Genomic DNA, 23,959 nt, shown 5'->3' on the forward strand with positions numbered 1-23,959 from the left:
ACTGGGCTAGGACATGTCCAAGTGCAACGGTGAGGCACAGAGCACTCAGCACTTCTTATCTCCTTCAGCATCTCTGTTATAACAGAACCCGGAGCAAAATCACTGCACAGCACAAAGTGGATCACTGACCAAAGATTAGCTCTTCCTCCTCCTCCTCACTTCACAGGGGAAGAGCTTTCACGGTCCAATTGCTTAAATTAAATTGCCTAGTGTACCTGGGAAGGTATGCAGTCACAGAGCTGAGGGTAACCCCCCTGCTGCCGCGTGTGCCCTGCCAGCTAACGCTATTCTTCTCAAAAGTAGTTATGCAGTGTTTTCCACGATGCTGTGCAATACGCCCAGCCCTGTGCTCCGAGGAGTTATTTTTATATACAAACTGTGCTTGCTGGAACTCACTTTCAGTAGCAGTTTGCCTTAGCTTATCACATTGGCAAACCTTGATGCAGTTACACATTTTCTAGGAAAACTTTACGGGTATTTACACATCCCAGGGTGACAAGAAGCCAAACTTTCTCCTCCCTGATGCAAACCCAGCAAAGGGATTAGTTTAAAGGCCCACTACTTACTCAAAATTAACAAAGCACTCGGCAATATGTAAAGGTGATATACTGCTATCTGCAACCATCCTCTTTTACAGAGCTTCTTTTACGAGATCTTTCAATTCATAATGCAGAATACACCATCATTATACTACGGGTTGGAAAACATTGCTGTGAGTCAGCACAGGATGCTTTATATTTTTGGAAATTAATTAAAAGGAGGTTAGGCAACTGACCTGCAAAGTAAAAATAGTGGAAAAATTGCCCAAATCAACTGAATACTTTTCTGCAAGAGGAGGTAAGATTGTGTAAGACAGTTGCACATGTTTGACTCTTTCTGCCTATCATAAAACTTGATTTATCATGTGGTAGAAAGCCCTTCAGCATATGGAACGGATTACGTACTGCCACGTTGCTCTGTTTCTCTCAGATGCTTTGTCCTACCAGAAATGCTGTTCAAAGAGGTTTTGCATTTGATTTCTACAACCACACATGCAAAATTGGCTGTGCCTAGAACTCGCTACTGATCTACTCCAAGCAGATTAGAAGACGTAGGGCAGTCTCAACTCTCTAAGCTCACTTCCAATTAAAGGTGAGAGTGAGCATTTGGACTTGGAGGGAAAACAACAGTATATGGAACCTGTACTGACATGTCCGCAAAGAACCAACATTACTTTTCTTTTTTGAGCTGTTTTCTGCTCAAGTTCCTTTCTCAGTGTGTTTGTAGCACTGTGCTTGGTGACGGGCAAGGGAATCTGGCTTAAATATTAGCCAAATCATCCTTTGACTCAAAAAGCCACATCAGCTTGTATGCGCTGGTAGCTCAGTGGACTGAGCTCCAAGGCTTTGCCTCACTAAAGCACAGGAACATTGTTCAATAAGGCAGCAAATAGACTTAGTTAGCTCCTAAGCACGTGAGGGACCTTCTTGGTTAGGACGCTGTAGGTACACGCACTAATTAAACCTCACTTTTATAGCCTCCGGCAGGCTATAAGTTACCCTCTCCATTTTCTCTCTTCTGAGCAATTACAGCTTCATTGAGATTTCCAGTAAAAGAAAATGACGACTGTTTCATCAAACTGAGCATACAGTATGGTTTCAGGTAGTGCACAAGCAAGCTGAAGATGGCAGATGGCAGGTAGACAGAGTAGCTAGCAGGAAGTCTAGGGAAATCTCAGATTAGAACTTCACAGGCAGCTTTATCCCTTGAAGAGGCAATACAAAAGAGATGGGAAGGTTCTCCCCTTACGATAAGGCAGGCATCGGCTGTGCTCAGACCCCTGGGCAGTAGTTCTCTGACTGGGGGACAGGGCATGACTCACTCCTCCGAAAAGACTCTGTTACAGTCAGAGGAGGATTCCCCAAGGCCCAACATCAGGCAGGATTCCCACGCATCACTGCCAGCTGATCTGATTCTTGCTCAGTTCAGGACATGCCTGACTGCTTCAGAAAGAAATAACACTCCAGATGTGTTTCTAGACTGTTACTGAAACAAAGAACCTACGTAACCAGAATTTTGTTGCTTCAGCCAGCAGGTCATTAGTTTTTGAGCTGGTTTTGTCCATATCTCTTCAGAACACCTTAGTGTTCAAAGAGCAGTTTTTAATTGTTTTGCTGCTTTTGTGCTTACATACTCCTGAACTGCACTTGCTTACCAAAGAATCACTGACATAATTGTGATAGTTAGGATATTTCGGGTTTTCATTAGATCCAAAATGGTGTATGTCTGTTGCTTCTGGGAATTCAAATCTTGCAGCTGGAAAAAAACAAACAAACAAAAAAACCATGGGAACATTAACTTCCTGCAAACAGAATTATTGTGAAAATAAGTCCCCTCCCAAGTTATACATCAGTATTTTGATATGCTGCAGAGCTGAAACAGGTGCCTCACTTTCAACCAAACACATATAAGCCATAAGAGCCAACTACCTGTGAAAGCAGTCGCTCCTCCCTAATTTAAAGTCACTTAAAATTTAGGCTGAAATTTTTAATCATTTTCTGTGCCTGAGGCTCCATAAAGCAACTGCTTATTGTTACTTTTATACTTGAGTTATAAAGCAACAGCATTCATTTGGGATTTATATGTCACTACTGGCAGGGTCCTCATGTCCGGTTTTGAGGCCGGTACCTTGAGGATCATGCAAGTCAACCGCACGCAGACAAGAAGAGAGCAACAAGGATGATGAGACATTTGAAAAATGTGATCTGTAAAAGTCTGAAAGCAGAGGGTTTACTTGGCCTAAGGGCCAGAAGACCGATGGAGTCTTAAAAGACCAAGAATGGTCTTCAAAGACCAGCAAAAAAAGTGATAAACTGTCCTCTACGTCCACTGGAGACAAGGCAAGAAATAACAAGATTAAACTGCAGCAGTACAGATTTAGTAAATGACTCCTCACGCTGGACCTAACAGTAATGTATTGGCCAACGAGCTGAAGAGTCCCCATCATTATCTAGCCTGGTTTTGAGATCTTCGTCTAAGAATATAAGCAAAAAGAGAACAAACTTCTCCTTTCCTCATGAAACTTTCCAGCTCCTCAAAATAAAACCACTTCCATGTAAACAATGCAAAGATATTCATCCACGAGGCACGCAAACAAGTTTTGTGCTTGGTAAGACTGTAAAAAAGGGAAGAATTTAAGTTTTTTTTTAATTTAGGACTTTAATTTAGACCCCTAACAAGGATTAACAAGAGAGAGATTTTTCAAAATATGTAAAAGGTGATTTAAGAGGACAGGTTCCATTGATGAAAACTATCAACTCTGATAAAGCAACACTATATTGCTGAAGAACCACAGTTTTCTAGACATGTCATATCTTTGTTACCGCAAAAGATGGTATGTTCTCAGGATTTCTCACAGGCTAGTTACTCATCAGTTTAATGGTATTTGTAACAGTCTTGCAGTAAGAACATTAACAAAGATTTTGATCTTACAGTCTTCCACAGAGATTCTTTTGTCCGTTAGGACATTTTATATCTATCTGAATCTGTCACTCTATCAACAGTTAGAAATCTAACCAAGAAAGAAACAAGCAACCACCTTAGCAGCTCAAAATTATCAAATGAAAAAAAGGTGATACTGAAATATTTTTAATTTTGACACTTTTTGAATTGTAAGCTGCCAAGACACCTCACAATATTTAAGTGAAGACTTCTCTCTTGCCTAACAGACCTCTATTATGTGCAAGCACAATAAACTGTATACAAAGATTACTTCCTCCCTTGATTTTTTAAGGCAGCATGACCTGAGAATGTCAAATTAAATTTTAATATGTTTAAAGACTGAATGCCTTTTGTTGGCACTGTGTACTCCTTCATGATATGTGCAAATAGTTATCAACAGAAGTAAACTGATCGTAGCTTCAAAATAGTGCCATGACTCACTACTTTAAACTTTTCTGAACTCTTTCCGCCTCGTCTAATATACCATCCTCTACTCTGTATTAGTTCAGCGTACGATACTTTTTTCCCTAAAACATCAGGCTGGTCCAGCAGAAGTAGTTGGATGTATCGCAGGACACAACACACCATTAGTTTAACAAAAGCAACCATTAGTTTAACTTAATTCCTCATCAACCTCTCTTCCATATTCAGTTAGTGATGTTTCTTTTGGCAAGCTAGTTGCTGGACACTGATTTGCGGCCCTTGACTCTTGTCCCTTAACTCAAAATACACATTATCTCCTCAATATCTTGTAAACTGTATCTGAGCTAATGGGAACATGGAAGTTTATGTAACCTCTGCAGTCAGGTGAAAAGTCTTTCCGAGTGATATTTTGTCCTAAAGACCTGGAGGATAAAACAGCGGTCTGATGCTCGTGCATGCCAAACATTTGCTTTCATAAATCTCCATTGTCTGCGAAAGGCAAACAGTTCTTTACATTTGATAGCTTTCACTCTGCCTGAAGCTAAACCTCCCACCCCACAAACTGCAGTCAGCTTTACAGCTCCCAGCCCTTTCTCATAAATCACATGATCTTTCCTAAGTACTCTCCAGTCTTGCCACTATTCGTTGCCAAGAAACTAGCAAACAGGAAACAAAAAAAGGAGAAAAACCAAACAAACCACAAAACAAAACCAGGAACAGTAACGTTCAGAGAGTCACAGTTGATGAGAAAAAAAGGACACTGCCTTTTAGGAGCTGGATAAGCAGACAACATAAGCCTTAACAAGACAGGCTAGAACAAGAAGGTATGAGGAGGGCAGGGAGGGTAGAACGACGATTTGAAATTCACCTTATCATCCAAACATTTCTATCCCCCTTATATGGGATAATTCAGCCTCCCAGACCCTATTTGTGCTCCACAGCTTGTTTGCGACTAGGCACCTGCTGGATCCTAACTGGTTTTGAAATCTCTGGAGCCTAAGTATTGTAGGCAGTGCTCTCCAGCTGCATAGGTTCGAGGAATACTCCAACCACGAGCTCAGGTTCCTTCTCCATCCAGAACTCATGTTCCAACTGCACAAGGGCTAATGGCCAGCGGGATTTCCGAGAGCCTCTCTGCAGCGTAAACATGCTTCCTAAAAACTCAAGAGAGGCTGTGAGCCTTCTGCTTTACAGCTCTTCAGAACGCAGGCAAAAGAACAGTGTAAACAGACCACTGATGAAGAAAAGTTTTGCACAGATTTTTTGGTCATAGCATTACTTTTACCTTAAAAGTAAAAAGACGGACAGCAGTTCTGCATTTAAACAGTGCCTGTTCATCGAGCTCATTTTCCTTGCAGTGTCAGAATGTTAATCTGTGTTTCTGTAAGCTGACGTGCAATGATTTATCTGTAAATAAGCACCGTGTACTGCAGCCCACCCTGCTGCAGAAGTCAGCATTTCCCCTTGTCCGGTGTTCCCAGGGCAACATCCCTACTCTTGCCCCTGCCTTCTGCTGCTTCGCAATCCAGCCCCATTCAGAGATGGCAAAAGATCACGATTTCTTTCTAAGAACGGGAGATGGAGGATTCCAGGGACAGTGACCTTAAGCAGATGTTGGAGCCAGAGCTTATTTTCCATTCTCCTGCTGTAGTGCTGGCAACGGGCGAGTTTTCATGCCTACAGCATAAGAAGGAAGGAGGAAAAAAAGGAAAAAAAAGGGTGTTCTAATGAAAGTTCAGGGAAGAAGCTATCATAAGAAGGCCTGGGTTTTCCTGACATTCTCAGTCTGTTCCAGCAAGACCAGGATGCCTGTCCTACAATCTACAAGTAAGTCTGGACAAACAGGTTTGTTTGCACCTCAGCTAACTTCAACCCAAGTGAAGCTGTTTCAATCTCAATAGCAAACACACTGCAGTTTAATGGCTAACCATTTTCCTTAGTCTGGTACAGAGGCCTGGTAAAGCAAGTGAATATACACGGTATTTTCACATAAACGACAAGACAATGTCAATTGTCAACCAGAACACAATTAGGAAACTGCCCAGACAGATCCGCCTGGAGAGGTGCCCATTCTCCTGGATTATGCAAACAGTTTGTCTGTCTGACTTTTGGAGGTCATCTCTGAATGAGTGTGGAACTGCTTCTACATTTTAAGGTCACCAACAGCTCAGACAAATGGGGGATACTGAGAGGAAACAGGAACATGTTGGAAGAAACGGATGGGGAAGAAAAGATACTGCTAGCTCCTCCAGCCGAAAGGAGCTCAAGTTTTGCTCTCCTTAACATGGAGTAGAAATTGGAGTTGAATACGGAATTGAACTAGAATGACATTCCTTCCACTGCCACTGGCTGGAATTAGTCCTGTGTTAGACTTTTATAGAACTATATTAGACTGCACAAGCATAAAATCTGTTCAGTGCAAGTATTCAGATCACAAAGCATCAGGTACCTCAAACTCAGTACCTTCTCCCAAAAACTACAGTTTAAAAGGAAAAAGGTGGCTGTAAACTGGATCAAAAAGATGTTTGCATTAGAATGCATGCTGGCATTCCCCTGGGAATGGGAGAGCAAGGGCTTTGCAAATCTTAACGAAGCGGGGAAAGGGTATTCTGCTTTTCAGGAAAAGGATGACTTTTTACCCATTTGAGAAGTATGTAATACACCGCAGGCGTAACTCAATTCATATGTCTGGAAATTAATCACTTGACATGGTCATTAATAGGTCCAGCAAACAACTGGACTGCCGAATGAATCTTACCTCACTAGGGTCAAGTATTACATCTGGGGCTGTAATGCCATTAGTTTTTGCAGCCTTTCGGATGATGTCTTCTGCCTCTTGAAACCTCCCCTGGGAGATCAGCCACCGTGGAGATTCCGGAATGACCCTGCAAAAAAGGTTCAGAATAACAAGCCTGCATTTCCACAGAAAGCGCTGCTGCAGGAACCAATACATATTATTCCAGGCATGGAGAGCACAAAACGTGCCGTATCTTGCAGACATTAAAGCAATGACAACAGAAATCAGATTTACAAGAGCAGGCTAGCATACTGAGTAAGAACAGACTTAAGTGTGTTTGTGGATTTTAGCAATACTAGAGAAATAAGCAACGACTCAGAAAGAAGAGCAACCAAAACCTTCGAAGTATGGGAAAACAGTTTAATTCAAGAAATTTAGAAATGTGAATACACAAGCAGCACGCTGTACATGAAGAGGCATATCCCTAGAGAATAACACATATAAAATTAGTAACTGTAAATACTATCATATAAAGGCAAGTCAGAAAGTAGAATTTTCCTGAGTCATTCAACTTTGTAAGAAACTGGATGGAATCACAAACATAAATGCTAGTGTAAGTGAAGAAACACCACCACCATGTGGACTATTTAAACTTTACATGCCACCTAAAAGTAGTATTTCCTTAACTGTGGAAGAAAACACGGAAGTCTCACAGATGTGCACGTACTGCTTTGTAGCTTGTCATATCTATGTCACCCCAGCATTGCCCAGTTTCCCAAAACAACTGGTTTCTCCTTCTGCCCTTAGTTCAGGCCTACTCTTAAAAGGTCAGGGATGTCAGTTGGTGCAGAAAGATGACTTTTATTGACTTTTTTTTTCTTTGCACGTGCATCACAATTTTATAGAAGCCTACAGAAAATGAAGAATAGGCTTTTCAGGCATGAGTCAGACCACCCACAAAGCTATGGACTTGCAGCTAAACGACAGGGAAGAGTAAAGGACACAACGTCCGTTCTTCACCTGCCCATTCCTGAATTTCATTGGTAAAGGCTGGCTGGCTTGGAGCCTGGATCTTAAAAATCTGCAGACAGGACCTTCTAAAGACTAAAGTCTTTTAAATTAGTTATACTCACCACCAGAGCGGGATGCAGAGCAGCCCAGGTAACGTGAGCGCCAGCAGCAGCATCCGCCAGTCTCTGATGAAGTAAGCAAACAGCGGCAGCAACATGTAGCCAAATGCATAGAATATGCAAACGCCTAGCGTGCAGAACAGCACACGAATGGATTTGCCAAGAATTTCTGTGCCTGTTCAAAACAACAGAGTAAAGATTAGTATTTTAACTTAACAGCAACCAAGAAACTTACCAAAAATACCTCTAACGAGTGGCTTTGAATTCTGCTGCGCTGGGGAGGCACAGGGTACAGCACACTCTGCCATCCAGTTTGAGAGGCACTACAGATCCGCTTCATGCAGCGGTCCTGCGTCAACCCAGGTAAATCCAAAAGGAAGAGAACTGGGCCATACAGCATTTCTGTAACGCCAAGTAGCTAAAACTTCTATAATTCTATGTTCTCAGAATCTCCCATTTTACTTGAGGAGCTAAAACCACCTGGTATCCTACAAAACATTCACAACACTTAGCCTCAGCTTGATCCCTATAGGGTCCTCTCCAGCTTATGGAGAGAGACCAGCTTCTTTAAAGGCTAATTCAGAGATGCCTAAATTAGGTTCCTGACCCGTATCACCTTCTAAAGGACTATTTCGCTATTAGCCAAAAATCTTGCAGACTTTTGGCGTACACACGTGGAGGGTCACTAACAGAGGCCAGGCTACTGGCAGCAGAATTCAACGCACTAACAGGGGCCGATGCTCCCCTTTGAAATGCCTTGGGACCTGCAAATCAAGAGACATCGAAAGAGATATAATCTTCCTCACTTCCACAGAAATGGAAGAAGATTGCAGAAGTCGCAGCAGGGTGTCTGCAGTGAGGTTAGCTAAACACTGTTTTCACAGCTGCACTGCTCTTCTTTGGCCCAAAAGGAATTTCTTGCCAACATCTGGTACTTTGCACAGTGAGGCCACTGTAAATAATATTAATTAAAACAACCCTAATTTTTTAAAAATCTCAGATTCATAAGGTAATTCACATTCCCATCTGATCAAATATGGTCTTAGTTAAATTGAAAATGTACCAAGCAAGAATCATTATGCCATTTAATTTTTTACTGTAGGCGGTTTTAAGGAGAGTTTATAATGCTTACTTGATTTTTTTTTTCTTTGACAAGTTTTTACATCGATTAGGCATTTAGGCCCCAAAACGGACAACACAAATCCCTGAAAAATCATGTCTTATACGTCTTATCTTTCCAACTAGAAGACAGCTTTTGTTTCGAATAATCAATTTCTGGGGTTTTTTCCCTTTTTAGGATGGTAAGCCACAGATTTAATTCAGATTGCACTTCTATCAGCTGGAAATTTCCAAGGAGAGCAGGAGTTATCCATGCATGGTGAGGACACACTCTTAACAGTGTTGCTTGGCAAAACAAATCAACCCTAAGCCAGTACAGAAAAGGAGCAGGAAAAGCACAAGACTAAAGAACGCATACTGTGCCCAGCACGACTTGCATACCAAGAACGAATGCTGCCACGTAGTTAGATATCTGTCCCATGCCGACCAGCACAAAGAACACTGAAAACATCTCCCAGCTGGTAGAGAAGACCTGTATGAAGCTGAAACCAGTCTGCATTGCCAGAGTTGCAAACAGCACATTCTTCCTGCCAAACCTTCCATGGACAGATTAAAAAAAAGAAAAAAAAAAATTATTATACAACAGCATGAATGAAATCTTCAGAAACAGAAAAATAAGATTACTCATATGCATACTTAGGGAGATACAAAACATCTGGAAAAAGCAGAGGTTCAGGAAATGTGACACAGGCACAACTATTCTAAATACACTGAAAAATCCACTGGCCAAGAGAAAATAATATTCCATGGGCTGCTAGTTAAGTTGCCTTTAGGTATGTGCTAGAACACTATTCCTTCCTTACAGAGAGGGTAAGCAGGGAGACAAATCATCAGCAACAAATTATTTAAAATGCAAGAGTATTAGGTGCTCCTTCTCCTCTAAGGAGCACGCAGTTCATGACACAGATCAGCATGTTAAAAAAAAAATAAAAGAAGGAAAGCTTCTGAAAGAGAGGTAAAACTCCGGTTTGTAAGATGCTATTATCAGTAAGTGATCCCACGCTGCAATCTTCATTTCACTTGGTAAAAAAACATGAACCAATTTAAGGGATTCTAGCAATTCTATTGATGAAGTCTTAAAAAAAAGAAAATAAACCAAACCAAACCCATCAAGCTGTGAGAAGAGTCAGTGCTGATGTCCTGGCCTGGGCAGCTCCACACCACAAGCAGACTTTGCAGCCTGCGACAGGACGTCTGCCGAGTGCAGGTTCACACAGCTCCGTTCTGAAGTTAGACTTGACCAGGAGGTCTACGCTTGGGTGCCACAAGCCTCAGGTAGATCACAACGCATTAAGAACAGACCGTTACTTGAACCTGCAAAATATTTTGCCAATCTGTCCTGGTTTTGGCTGGGATAGAGTTAATTGTCTTCCTAGTAGCTGGTACTGGGCTGTGGTTTGGATTTTAGTATGAGAATAATATTGATAACTCGCTGATGTTCTGGCTGTTGCTAAGCGGTGTTCACACTGGTCAAGGACTTCTCAGCTTCCCCTGCTCTGCCGGGTGCAGAAGAAGCTGGGAGGGGGCACAGCCAGGAGAGCTGACCCAAACTGGCCACAGGGCTATTCCATACCATATGGCCTCATGCTCAGTATATAAAGCTGGGGAAGAAGAAGGAAGGGGGGACGTTCAGAGTGATGGCGTTTGTCCTCCCAAGTAACCATTACGTGTGATGGAGCCCTGCTTTCCTGGAGATGGCTGAACCCCTGCCTGCCCATGGGAAGGAGGGAATGAATTCCTTGCTTTGCTTTGCTTGCGTGCGCGGCTTTTTCTTTCCCTATTAAACTGTCTTTATCACAACCCACGAGTTTTCTCACTTTTACTCTTCTGATTCTCTCCCCCATCCCACCGGGGGGGAATGAGCGAGCGGCTGGGGGGTCTGAGCTCCCGGCTGGGGTTAAACCACGACAGGATCTCACTGTCATGCCCGGCCAGGCGCACGGGGCTGAGGCTCGCTGCAGGACCTTCTGTATCAGATGGGCAAATGGCAGCAGCAAAACACCACACGCGGCCTCGCTGGAGCAGCCTCCTCGTGGGGCGGCTGGACGCACTCGGTCTCTTGCCCATGAGCTAGCTGCCGTTCAGCGGCTAGGAGAGTAACTGGATGAGCTGCACCGATGGCCTCCTCAACTGCACCCGATGAGGATCTCTGTCACCACGTGAAGGAGCTGCAGGAGTAGACTCCCGTGATGGCGAAGGTGGGAAGCTCGTGGCTTCTGGCACCAGAATAGCTCCTGCTTCATCTGCCTGTTAGCCACCATGGAAGACACTCGGCGTCCTCGTAGCAGACGAGGGGCTGGGAGCTCTGTTGAACGAAGCACCCGAGACCTGCAGCAGAACCAGGATGAAGTGGTGGGAGACTCCCTGCAGCGAACAGGGGTATCACCCCTCCCGTGAGAGCAGCTGGAAGGCACGGAGCTCTGCCTGAGGACAGATGACGAGCCAGCTGAGAGCTTATGGGTCAGGATTAGCAGGCAGGCCAACGCTGGCACCGCTGCGGGTGTCCGCTGCAGACCACCTGATCAGAAAGAAGTAAACGAGGCTTTCTTCAGACAACCGCAGGAAGCCTTGCCGTCAAAGGCACTGGCCACCATGGGGGACTTCAACCATTCCAATACCTGCTGGAGGGACAAGACCCAGGAGGTTTTTCGAGTGCATCGATGACAACTTCCTAGCACAGATGACAGAGGAGCTGACAAGGGGAGACGCTGCTGGACCTCATGCTTGCAGACAAGGGAGAACTGTTTGGGGATGTAAAGGTCAGCAGCAGCCATGGCTGCTGGCTGTGCGACGGTGAAGTGCAGGATCGTGAGGGGAGGAACAAGGCAAAACGCAGGATCACAAGGAGGGCAAACACCAGCCTGATCAGGGACAAATCCCATAGTATACGGCTCTGCAGAGAAGTCCAGGAGAGCTGGTTGATTTTCAAGGGTCACTGCCCCCAAGCTCAAGACTGATCGAACCTGATGAGCAGGAAACCATGCAAAGGTCCTGAATGGATGCTACGAGACTTGGGGCACAGGGATTACATTTCAAAGAAATAGAAACTCTAGAAGTAAATCAGTAGATTAGAGGACCACATATTGTTCTCTGGGAATCAGAAAGACAGCACACAATGCATTGCACAGCAAATCCCAGGGAGCGAATTGGAAAAAACTGAGCTTTAAAAAAAAAAAAAAAAAAAACCAAAACCCCAACAACTGTCAACATCACAAAAATTAATGGTGTCTTCCATTTTTTTTTCATGTTTGTACTGATAAACAAGAAAGCCAGTGTACTCCAGGACTAGAAATACAGGGGGGAAAAAAAAAAGTAAAAAACCCCAAACAAGAAAGCCTTGCTTCTCTGGAGTACAGCTGAACAGCAATCATGCTTTGCAGCTTCCACAAACGCAGATCATCGGACTTAGATGCTGCATTTGATGATGAGGAAGAGAAGCTATGGGTGTTTATAAAAAGAGAATTTTAAATTTGACCTCAAAAAAAAAAAAAAAAAAGGAAAACAAGCCTCAGGGAACTCTCTGATCATAGTCCAAAGTAATTAGAAGAGAATGTCATCGATCTGATTTTTCCAGATGAAACTTATCTCCTACACCTGTTTTCTGGCATAAAACCAGTTTGCTCCAGAAGTGATTTTGCTGAAAAAATGAACAGATAAAGATAACACCCACTAACAATCTTTGCAACATTCTGTTCTAGTTCAGGACCTTTACTCTATACACTCTGTGTACGTTCAGATTAGACGGTCACAGAACGATGACATGTTAGTATTTGCAGAAAGACACTTATAGCAAACTTCACATACAAGAATTGCTTACAAAACAGCATCAAACAAAGAGCCAGCAGCTCTGGTGTATATACTTTACTTGTCTGAGAGCTGTCCTGATACGAAAGATCCGAGCAGGACGCCCACGAAGAACAGGGAGGTGCTCAGGGGTCCCTTCCAGTCGTTGTCACATACGAGATTCCACTGCAGGGAGAGAGAACAAGAAAGTCTTCTAATAAACAGGATTTCCTCTCCCTCCTAAACATCTCGGCTGAGCCCAGATGAAAATGTACCCTTTGGACAGAAAACCTCCACAAGAGAAATGAGTAACTAATCTACTGCAGAGATGCAGCTCCATGAAAATAACGGGAAGGGACGCTGGGCAGCAGGGAGCAAAGGCCCCCCGCCCGGAGCCATGCCGGGAGCGATCCAGCTGAGGTCCCAAGGTGAGGACACCTTCAGGTGTCACCCGTGTGGCTTTCTTTCCGCAGTCGATGGCTGTGGTATTTCCACTGCACGTATACGAGCGACGGTAACTAATATAATTTCATCACGTGCATGGTTCAGCTCCCTTTCAAAGGCTCTGCAGCCCCTTAAACTGCTGCAATTCTGCTAGTTTTGGAAGGAGTGAGAACAGACCCCAAACTTGATTTCCCTGCATATGGTAAAGTTTGCCCTTAAAAATTCACATTTCTAATTTAAGAGAAATTGAACTATACAAACAAGAAAATAGGAAAAAAAAACCCTCCTCCTTTATTACATTTTAATATGCTTTTAAGAGACTGGAGATTGTTCACTGCTCACTGGGAACCTAGCAAACGTAAATTATAATCTTTGGAATACAAACTGAAACATACACCAAACAAACCAAGATTTCCAAAACAAAAACAAAAAAGAGGAAGTAAACAAGCTATTTATTAAATGAAGACTGCAATAGTTTCCAATCTCCTACCCGCTTCAGTCTGATGCTTTTGAAATAACACTTGTGTTATTTTTGTGTCTATACCAACAGCTATTACTGAAAGAGTCTTAATTTTATTTTGGTTATCTGGGGGGGGGGGAGGGGGGGAGGAAGCATGTAAATATTAGAAGGAAGGACAAAACCCAGCAGGGATGGCTCATCCCCTGCCTCACTGCTATGCTGCGACTGGAGGAGGTCCCAGAGGTCTCCCCATCCTGCCGCGCTCCCCAGCACCCTGCTGGCAGAGGGCAGGAGCCCCACAGGAGAGGAATTTGGAGGCAACCAATGCTTCTGATGTGAGGCCAAACCCTCCTGATCTCAGTTATTCAAACAGCTCCCACAGGGCCCCTCCTGATGTTTTAGGGATGGAAAATTTTCATTTTTAATCCGTATTAAAAAGCTGAAATGAAAAGAAAATATTCACCCTGACCCCAATAATTAATCCCCCTTGCTCCCCAATTGCAAATAATTAAGTATAGTGTGTTTTCCTCTTAGTTTTTTAAAATTTGTACTGGAACACCCCCTAAGATCTGCCCCTGCAGCTGCCGCATGTGCCAGCTCTGCCATCCCCCTCGTCTGCGGTCCCATGCGTGGGAACGCCAGCGTTCTGCTTTGTTCGCCAGCTCTGTCTCCTTAGCATTAAGCCTTTGACTCCAGGAATCTCACAGCCCTCAGTCTATTAACAGTTCACGCTACAACTACACCCCAGTGTATGTTTTAAGGCTGGGGGATCACTAAAACGCATGCACTGAATGAACAACACCCGCAATTGCCTTCCACTCCCAGATCCCCGTGGCAAAACGCAGGGGAACTCGCTTGTTTGATGGAGGAGCCTCCAGTTTTGAATTAGAACGGGACGTTTTTCTAGTGATGAATGATGCTCATTCATACAGGCTGCACTCTCATCCATGTCTGTCTAACTTTAGCTGCCAACCCTTAGACTATCTTATGAATTCATCTCATCACTATTATTTTTTTAAGGTCATGGGAGCAAACAAAATGCACCTTTTCCCAGTTTGTAAGGGTATTCAAGTCATTTCTTAACCTCTCCTTTGATAAATCTCATTGTGGTTTTGTGTCTGAAGAACCTCTCCTTATAGCAGATTTCATAGTCCTCAACATTATTCTTGCACTTATTCCCCAAACCTTTCCAGCCTCACACCACCTGAAGCAGAGACACCAGCACTCAATGCAATGCTCCAACAAATCCCACCACCACCACCAATTATGCATCAGTACAGAAGTTCCTTTCAGAATCGTGGCTTTCTACTGTGCTAACAAATTTTTACCACTCATGTAAGGGATTTAACTTACTATAGTTATCAATACAGTTTGGATTAAAAACTGTAATTAACATTTATAATTAAATCTGTATTTAGTCAACAAAAGCTGTACTTCGTTATAGATTAAAGAAAGTTTGAGCAATTCTGTGACAACCACAGAGGCTAATCCAGCCAGGAGGCTTCAGCAAAATGTATCTGGCACCTTGGAAATACACAGCAAATGATTGTTATCAAACTTATAGAGGCCAAAGCTTTCAGTGGTTATCATATGCCTTCATATGATGACACTTAGCAGGGAAGCAAATACTACTCCCAATACAAATCCTGCATTAATAAAGTCTCGCCTACTCACAAAAAATCATCTTTGTATCAGCTACTGGAGCCAGACATCTCCAATAACAGAACTACAGTCTAACTAGCCAAACATCTAGCTCGGTGATTTATAGTCTATCATTACTAAATAAGTCATTATTTTCCAGCTGGTCACCCTGTGCTGCGAGTTAGCCATCTCCTTTCATCCATCTTACACTCTGTACTTTGGCACAAAGCTGCACAACACTTGGCTTTCCAGACACCGGCGTGCTTGTGCCCAGTAACAAACATTTTCTTCAGACCACTGAGGTAGAGACATTGCTTGGAAAAGTTCATGGTATTAAAATGTTTTGCGCTGTTCTGCCAAAAGCTTCTTGTGTTGGCAGGTGGAAACATATCGGTCCTTAAAATGTGGCAATGATTACCAGCTTGTTTTTCTGTCGGGTCTATTAAAGCGATAGTAGGAGCTGTTACGCTGAAGATCACTTGAACCAGGCACCAAAGTGAACTTCAATATCAAATTTCCAAGGGAAAACTACCTGGTTGTGCAATACCAGTTATTTACAGACTCCACAGATACCCAACAATCAGAACAAAGGGATTTTAAGGTCTGTTACCCCTTGCCCCAGTAAACGAATGCTAAAGTCTTCAACTTTTTAATGACTCACCAACAAGGTCTACTATATTGCCTGTTAGTCATGATGGCATCAATCTTCCAGAACCATTCTGCAACCAGACCCTTTCCTCAACTGTATGTTGCCCAAGAAGAAGTCACCAAAGCATCGCTGTTAGAAGACCAGCATCGCTGTTAGAAGACCAGCATTGCAAAGAGCAAGTGTCCCAGGAGTAGTTACTGATTGAATTCTGCTGCTGGCCGTGCTGTTTGGACACAGTACACTGTGACCCAGTGCTCTAAAACCATGTGCTAGTTTCACTTCTTATTATCCTTTGAGTTAGCCTGCTAGCTGTAACGGCCTTTGCCCTGGTGAATGAGATAAGGTTAACCTCAGCAAGATATCGGGGCTCCAAAGAGGAGAAAAACATTTCAGCTTTGTTGCGAAGCATCGAGCTCCTAAACACTGGTACCCAACGCTCAAGGCATGGCACAGAGCATTCTCATGCAATTTTATTATAACTTTAGAAGAAGGCATCCTTCTGTTGGAGTTTAAACTTATCTTCTTACTCAGAGAGCTTGCATATATTTTGGGCTGTAGCTACTTCCCAAACAATTCATCAGCTTGGGGTGATGTCTTCATCAGCAGCCTCACGCTTAACAGCAATGATCGTTTATGCATCAGAGGCAAGTTGCATGGTGAGATTATGCACCTCCATAATGGATTCCAGGCTGATACCAGCCGCTGGTGAGGACAGGTGGGAAGAGGGGACAGGGAAAAGAGGACAGGCTATGGAGATGGCCAGAAAATGTGGACAGGTTGGGGGAGAAGGTGGTGGGATGCCACAAGGGAGAGGGACTGAAGCACTTGCTTCTCGAGCACAGGTTTGGGGCCAGAGTATGAAACAGTCCTAGGTATTTACAGTCATCACCGAAGCATCTCTTTAGGAAACCACTTTCCAAGTTCTGCTTCATCTCTTACATGGCAAGTCAGCTACCTGGAACCACATCCAAATCCCTTACTATAAGGCAAGCCCAGTTACAAAACTGAGAAGAATAAAAACAACCTAACCTACTCCCTCAGATCTCCTCCCTCCCCCAAACACAAGACCCTCCCCAGCCACGTTTTATTAGCTTCCAGCCTTTTATCGCAATACAACCTGAACAAGTAGTATTATTGCGGGTTTAGCTAGAATTACGCTAAGCAGCATACGTAGAAGTGCATCAGTCTTGCTAGACTGGCATTTCCTGTATTCTCTCTTACACCTTTCCAATATTAAACTGAACATTAATATAAAACCTCTATCCAAAAAGAAAGCTACCCTACAATTTTCACACAAACCGCAACCACAATGAAATCCAGACTCCAAGATGAAATATTTGAATTCTTTAAACTGCAAACTGTGGAACAACCTTCAAAGCATAAAACGACGGTGTCAAACTAAAATTGCAAGGCAAGTGTAGGCAGACAGGATGCCACAAGTCCAGCTGAAGATACTGCCATACCACAAGTAAAAAAATATCGTTCCTCTAAGTTCTCTAGGCACTTCAAAACCTTAAGGGCTAAAGACTAATTTCCTCTGTAGAGGCTCTGCATCCACTGCACTTGCAGAATACCACTCGCCTCGAAAGGAGAGCTGGCACTTCATGAATTACTACCAGTAAATCCTGCAATGGCTCTCATCCAGACACTGATGCAGATCCCTTATCCTGCTTCACTTTCACTGCAATTATATCATCTCATAAGAGATAACAGAATAGGAACTAACAGAATTCTAGCTGCTAACAACAAGATGCCGATCCTATTTAAGCATAAAATTTACCCAATATTTTTAATGCAACATGGAAACTGCAAGTCTAATTATAGGGGAACTCTTCAAAACATCAGAAGTTCCTGCAATACAGCGTGACGGCAAACAAATATATACCACCACCAAATCTCCACCACTACCAAAGATGTTTGGAAAGTTACAGAAGTAGTTGCAAGGCCACTAACAATATAATTTAGGACCTCACTTGAAAAGAGCGTGTTTCTCAGATTAGAGAGAACTGTTCCGCCGCAGACCACTCGCACTTCCCCAATACCATTACCAGAACCCTAAATGAAGATGAACTATGACAAATACAAAAACTTTGAGAGTCTTACTTGGTTACACCCCTGTTATGTAAGGAAAAGCCTTATAGGAAGAGGAATTTTTACAGCTACAATGTATCATGTCCTCCCACTAATTTTTTTTTTTTTAACTGTTTTCCTCTCTTGCTGAGAATAACACACATGACTGAAAAATGAAGTGGGATAGTCCCATGCGCTAATATTTTCTTTTTAAAATCAACAAGTTAGCAAGAATTTTTGAAGCTAATCCCATATCCTGTACTTTCTCCTACCACTTGCTTCCCTCTGCAAGTAGAGGCAGGTTCTTCAAAAAAATCTCGCAGTCTCACAACCGAGTACTTATGACCGTTGACTGAGAATCTGGTTTTCTTTATACCCAGATAAATATTCTCTGCTTACTGGAGAGCTATGAGTGTTATAAAACACCCTTTCCTCTGAAAATACATTTGTATATTCCGAATACTTAGAAGTTCTCTACACATTACACTAAAGCTTATTATCTAAATGTAAACAGAAGTCTGTATCTACAAAATACACATTCTGCACAATTTCTCCTCTTGTAGCTGTTTTAAATTTTTACAGAGGTAAAACTGGCATAGAGCAGGAAGGAAAGTGCCAAATATTTTATAATTCTACTGCAGAAACTTAACTGTCCCACACACATCACATTTTTGAGATGGCTGGAAAAAAAGGAAACAGGGCACTGACATAAGGAACTGAGAAACATGAGCTGAGTTTTCATCTAAAAGCAAAGACAGCACAACGGGAACGTTACCCTATCATTAATTGTCCATGGTACCTCTAAAACAGCATTGTTCCCGTTTTAACAATATCAACTGCAGGCCTATCATTCTTTAATAATACTAACCCTATTTTACGTTGCACGGTCAGAAACGTTTGTAGTTTGTACAATTCTGAAGAGCCCTGCATTATGTGCTGCTTAAATCACACCCTGAAAACCTCAGCATTTTAGAAGCACTTTCGCACATCTGTCAGACACTCACATTTACTTATTAAGTGAAAACTAGACTTTTTTTCCTTCTTCTGACAAGACTATTAATACTAAGATTTTGTACCTGCAAATCACCTAAAGGTCTTTCCATAGCTTTATCAGCTCCTGGGGCTGAGAAGTTGTCAATATGAACTTCAGCCAGAAAAATAAGCAGGTATTAACCTACAGCAAGAAAGAGGATGCACCTATGTTAAAAGACGAGAAATAACGGAGGTGACTAACATTAACGAAGAGTTCGGCGAGAGCTGAACCGGGACGACACGGGCTTGATTTACACTTCAGCTGCTGGCTCCACTCTTAGCAAAGCCTGTGGAAATTACAATGTCTAGCAGTGTGTTTTTAGTTTGGTAAAGCAAAACAATACATCCCTCTGCCTTCCACCAAAGAGTGAACATCGAAAGCTCTAGTTCGACAGCTGTACCACAGCACCCATTTGTGTCACTCCAGACGTCACCGCCGCAGTCTCCACTTGTTTCCCGAAGGTCTGGCATAACCCGCTGGTCTTCACTGACAGGGGTCTGACAGCACAGGGGGGCCTTTGAATCCCTGGTATGCAGGGAACAGAAACCTCTGGGCCCTCGTATCTGCCCAGAACTTTCTCTCCCTGCCCCGAGCCTCAGGACACTTGGCAATTCCACCATGCGCATCCTTCCTCTGCAAAAGCCGAACAGTCCCTGAAGCTTGTTAAGAGCACGACAGGCATAAAACACGCGGCTCTGGAGTACCCCACCTGCACTGAACTGATTTCAAATTGGTGAACAACGCAACATATTTTTAGAAGTTGAGGATGAATATGTGTATACAAAATTCAGTGTCTATTTATGTTTCAGTATGTGAGAATTACTCCTGTATGGACTAAAATGTTTTTCCTGCTGTATCATCTAACATCTTCTCATTATATCATATTTCTAGTCTGCTCGTGCTCTTAATAACTCCACTGCTCAATTCTATTCCCAGTTATTCAGTATAGCCCCATAACAGATATGACTGGCAGAAGAAGTTAGCCTTTTCCCTTAATTACCCCTGGTTTTATTCCTTTTACTACCACATACAAGCTTTTATTACTCCTACATTCTCTTTTTATGGGACTTATGGAGGAATAAGAATGACACAGATGGCTTCTTGAGCCAAAGTAAAGTTTTTCTTACCCCCCAAGCTACAGCATTTCAAAAAGTAAAAGACAGAAAGGGATTTTGTTACACGGGAGCTGGTTAAATACTGCTGACTGGCTATAACAACCTTCTGTTGTTAGTCTGTGTGAGAAAAGGAAGTCTCTTTTCAAATGAGAGGGAACTGAATGTTTAAAGTCTCCCCTGAAAAGCAAAACCATAAACAAGGACTTTCTCTAGAGTCATGAGAGATTCAGCAAAAAGCTTTCTTAACAAAATTCCCCCTTCCCCCTCCCATGTCAGCTACGGAAATCTGGGACAAAGGTCCTCATGATTATTCAACAAGTTAGAGATATGCAACCAAACACAAGATTAGTGAATCATAAAAGCAGCAGCACCAAGCCAAGAAATTAAACAAGTTGAACACTGAAAACCTGCAAGTATGTGAAAGGCCACGGCTCTTGCAAAACTCCCTCAGAAGCATTAATATTAAAGGGAAAAAATACTGCTTCAGTGCGCGATGTCTGGACAGACCAGCATTACCTCCCACAGACGCAGAACATCTGCCAAGCCATAGAGACAACAGGCCAGAGCCGCTGGGGAGTCTCAGCAAAACGTTAGCAGCTCCTGTTTCGTACAGATTATAAGACTTCTCGACGATACTCTGGCAGCTCAAGACGTTTTAATTTGCACCGAGACAAAGCTCAGTGAAGAAGCTCCAGAGACAAAAGTACTAGCTGAAATAATGTCTAAGCCAGGTCAACCATTGTAGTAAGGCACTTGGAACAAAACCCGTACGTTCACCTGTGAACAGGACTGCCTCGAGAAGATGCCAAATGCCTTACGCTGCCTACGAGCGGCTCAGCCTTTCACAACAGTGCATTTCAGCAACGACCGGGGTCTAGAAATTCAGGGCAGCTTTCCCCTCCAGGAAGACAGCAGGTCTTTAGAAATAGGTGAGGCATTGCCTTGTGCCACTTGTCAGAATCACTCAAGCCCCTGCGGCTGTGCATGGTCAAAGAAGTTTCCAACAACTCCAGTGTCACCATTTCCATGCCCCCCCGTGCTGGCACGGCTCCTCTCCCATGCTCCCTTCCTCACCCCAGTCCTCCCGAGGAAGATTTCTGTGCTCGGGTCAGCTTATGGTCATTACGTACTCACATCCATCACAACTCATTTTGCAAAGAAAGAAAGAAAGGCAAATACAGTTCCAGCTCTGTAAAACTTGTCCACAGGCACAAACAGGCAATGGGACCGTACAAACGGTTTGTAAGGCTTCTCAAAAAAACCTATACACGTTCTGAAGTTCAAGCATTCCTCAAAATCCATTTCCTTGTATCTTAAGTCAACCAGCGCCTGTGGGTACAGCTTCCACCTGAAACAAGAGGGACAAGCAGCACAGCTTCAACTTTGGTTGGTTGCCCCGATCACAGACTTGACCCGAGGGGGGTATTTGAGCAGAGGAGAACCTGACCTGTCCCGGCAGGTGAGCGGGGAGACCAAAGCAGTGGGCACGACCAAAGCAGGGGCACCGCGGGCACACAGCAAAGTTCAGGGTCCTTGTGGTCACAGCATCAAACCAGGGCTCCCCAAATGCTGTGCCTTGCACAACTCAGGGTGACTTCTACCGCCTTTTTTTTTTTTTTAAAGAAAGAAAACAAACCCTTTTGAGCTCCCAAGCTCAGAGACATCTCTGAACCACCGAGCGAGCTGAACCTCTCATCCCTGCGCCGACCCTTCCTCCGAGCCACTTGCACAGATACCAGATGACACCCGTGAGGCAGGTACCCGACACATGCCGCGCTAGGTAAGAAAGGCGCTGCGTCTGGAGACCGCTTCTGCAAGTGGAAGCGAACAGAAGACCTCAAAATAAATTCACGTGCCAATAAAATAATGTGCCCGATTTAACAGCAGGACGATGCCCGGGCAGGCACCCTAGGCCACGGGAAAGGCGCAGGAGAAAGCGGGGCTACGGTGACCCCGAACCGCTCCTTGGCACGCCCGGCGCTGCCCGCCCGCGCCTCCCGCGGCCAGAGGGACCCGCTCCCGCCGCGCCCCCGCCGCCCCCGCACCTCGGTGACGATGGTGGAGCGGTAGACGTCGCGGCTGTACTCCCAGCCGTCCAGGCACGGCTCCTGCTCCAGCGAGCCCAGCTCCACGTCGGAGCCGGGCCGCAGCCCCAGCGCCGAGAAGTTGGCGAGCGCGGCCAGGCGGTAGCGGCGGCAGCGGCTCGGGGCCTCCCGCCCGCCCCGCAGCTCCAGCGGGATGCTGGCGTTGCGCCACTCGCCGCTCAGGTTGGCCCCGCGGGGCACGGCGCACCGGTGCTCGGGGGTGCCGGCCAGGAAGACGATGGAGAGGCCGTTGAAGCCGTTGGGGACGATGCTGGCGCTGAGGAGGAAGAAGACGAGCCGCTGGAAGCGGCCCCACTCGCCCAGGAAGGCGGTCACCTCCTCGTAGTCGCGCATGGCGCGGCCGAGCTGCGGCCGCCGCTACCTGCGGGCCCGTCTGGCGCGGGCAGGAAGCGGCCGCCCCGAGCCGCCGCACAGCCCGCCGAGCGCCTCGCCATGGGCCGGGCCTCGCCGGCAGGGGAGCGGCCGGGGGTGGGGTTTGCAGGCGGAGGCCCCTCAGGTGGGGCCGGCCGCCGCCGCCGCCGCCGTGGGGGAGCCGCTGCCGCCGCCGCGTTGTGGCCCGGCCCGACCCGGCCCGGCGCGGGCGGCTCCCGGCATGCCCTTCGCCCGCCCGCTCGGGAGGTGCGGCGGAGGCTCGGCCCGAGAGGAGGCCGGGCTTGGCGGCCGCGCTGAGCCCCGCCGCCGCGGGGGGAGCTGCCTCGGCCGAGCCGAGCCGGGGCGGCCTTGGGAGGCTGGAGGCAGGGCCCAGGCCCGGCTTCGGCCAGCGCCTCGGGCTGGGACGAAGCGCTGGAAGGGGCCGGCTCGCAGGGCCGGCTGGAAGGGGCGACCCCGGTGTGGCGGGAGATGCCGGGCAGCGCGCTGGGGCCTGCAGGCGGGAGCGCTGCCTGCTCCTGCCGGTGCTCCCTGCCCGCCGAAGCGGGGCCGGGCTGCGGGCCCTGGGCAAGCACCGCCCTGGCCCAGGGCCGCCCTCCAGCTCCCCACGAGGCGCCCGGCCCGGCTGGGTGGCATGTCCCCTGCCCTCTGGTGACTCCTTGTCAGAAGCAGCCCGTTAGTACAGGCGTCAGATCTCTTATTTACTGCCCAAAGGGTTCAGAAACGGGGCTTGAGATGAATTGAATCATTCTTCAGCTGCCTGCAGCACCCAGGGCTTAGCTACACGTTACAAGTGAACCAGCGCAGGGTTCTTCGGTAGGGCCTTGGTTTGGTCATCATGGATGAGCCAAGAGCTTTCACCGACTGTTTTGCTCTTCCCGTGATCAAAGGCAGGCGGCTTTCTGCAAGTTCAAGTGTTAAATGGTTCCTTGCCTTGTTTCTGTCTGCACCAGCACCTTCCCACAGCTTCCATCATCCCTTCAGCAGGACTGTGGCTGTAAAAAAGTTTTGCTGACAACACTATTTTCTGAGGGAACACGTACTCTGTGTTCGACAATTAATACATGTAGTAAGTAATATTCTATTCTCAAGCCAAAAATCCCAGCTCATTACCTAGCGGCACTGTCAGGAAGATTGTGTCTCCTGTAGAGCTCAGTTAAGAAGTTGCATGAGAGGAGATGGCCTCAAGTTGCACCAGGGGAGGTTTAGATTGGATATTAGGAAAAATTTCTTTACTGAAAGGGTGGTCAAGCGGTGGAACAGGCTGCCCAGAGAGGTGGTGGAGTCACCATGCCCGGAGGAGTTCAAAAAATGTGTAGACATGGCACTTCGGGACATGGTTTAGTAGGCACGGAGGTGTTGGGTGGACGGTTGGACTAGATGATCCTAGAGCTCTTTTCC

At 45.4% G+C, this 23,959-nt stretch overlaps 1 protein-coding gene across 2 annotated transcripts in view; it reads right to left on the reverse strand.

Annotated features, from left to right (window-relative positions):
* The window catches only part of LOC142413902 (organic cation/carnitine transporter 2-like), a 31,282-nt gene extending 8,580 nt beyond the window's left edge, over window positions 1-22,702 (reverse strand). For both annotated transcript variants that reach the window (XM_075510587.1, XM_075510586.1), the window contains exons 1-6: window positions 22,130-22,702; window positions 12,755-12,858; window positions 9,271-9,425; window positions 7,774-7,945; window positions 6,662-6,788; window positions 2,195-2,295 (exon numbers count right to left, since the gene is read on the reverse strand). In XM_075510587.1, coding sequence (XP_075366702.1) covers window positions 2,195-2,295; window positions 6,662-6,788; window positions 7,774-7,945; window positions 9,271-9,425; window positions 12,755-12,858; window positions 22,130-22,522 — 1,052 coding nt within the window. In that variant the 5' untranslated portion in view covers window positions 22,523-22,702. The remainder of the gene's footprint in view (window positions 1-2,194; window positions 2,296-6,661; window positions 6,789-7,773; window positions 7,946-9,270; window positions 9,426-12,754; window positions 12,859-22,129) is intronic.
* Window positions 22,703-23,959: the final 1,257 nt, after the last annotated feature.

This window comes from Mycteria americana, chromosome 8, assembly GCF_035582795.1.
Source record: "Mycteria americana isolate JAX WOST 10 ecotype Jacksonville Zoo and Gardens chromosome 8, USCA_MyAme_1.0, whole genome shotgun sequence".
NCBI classification, from domain to species: Eukaryota; Metazoa; Chordata; class Aves; order Ciconiiformes; family Ciconiidae; genus Mycteria; species Mycteria americana.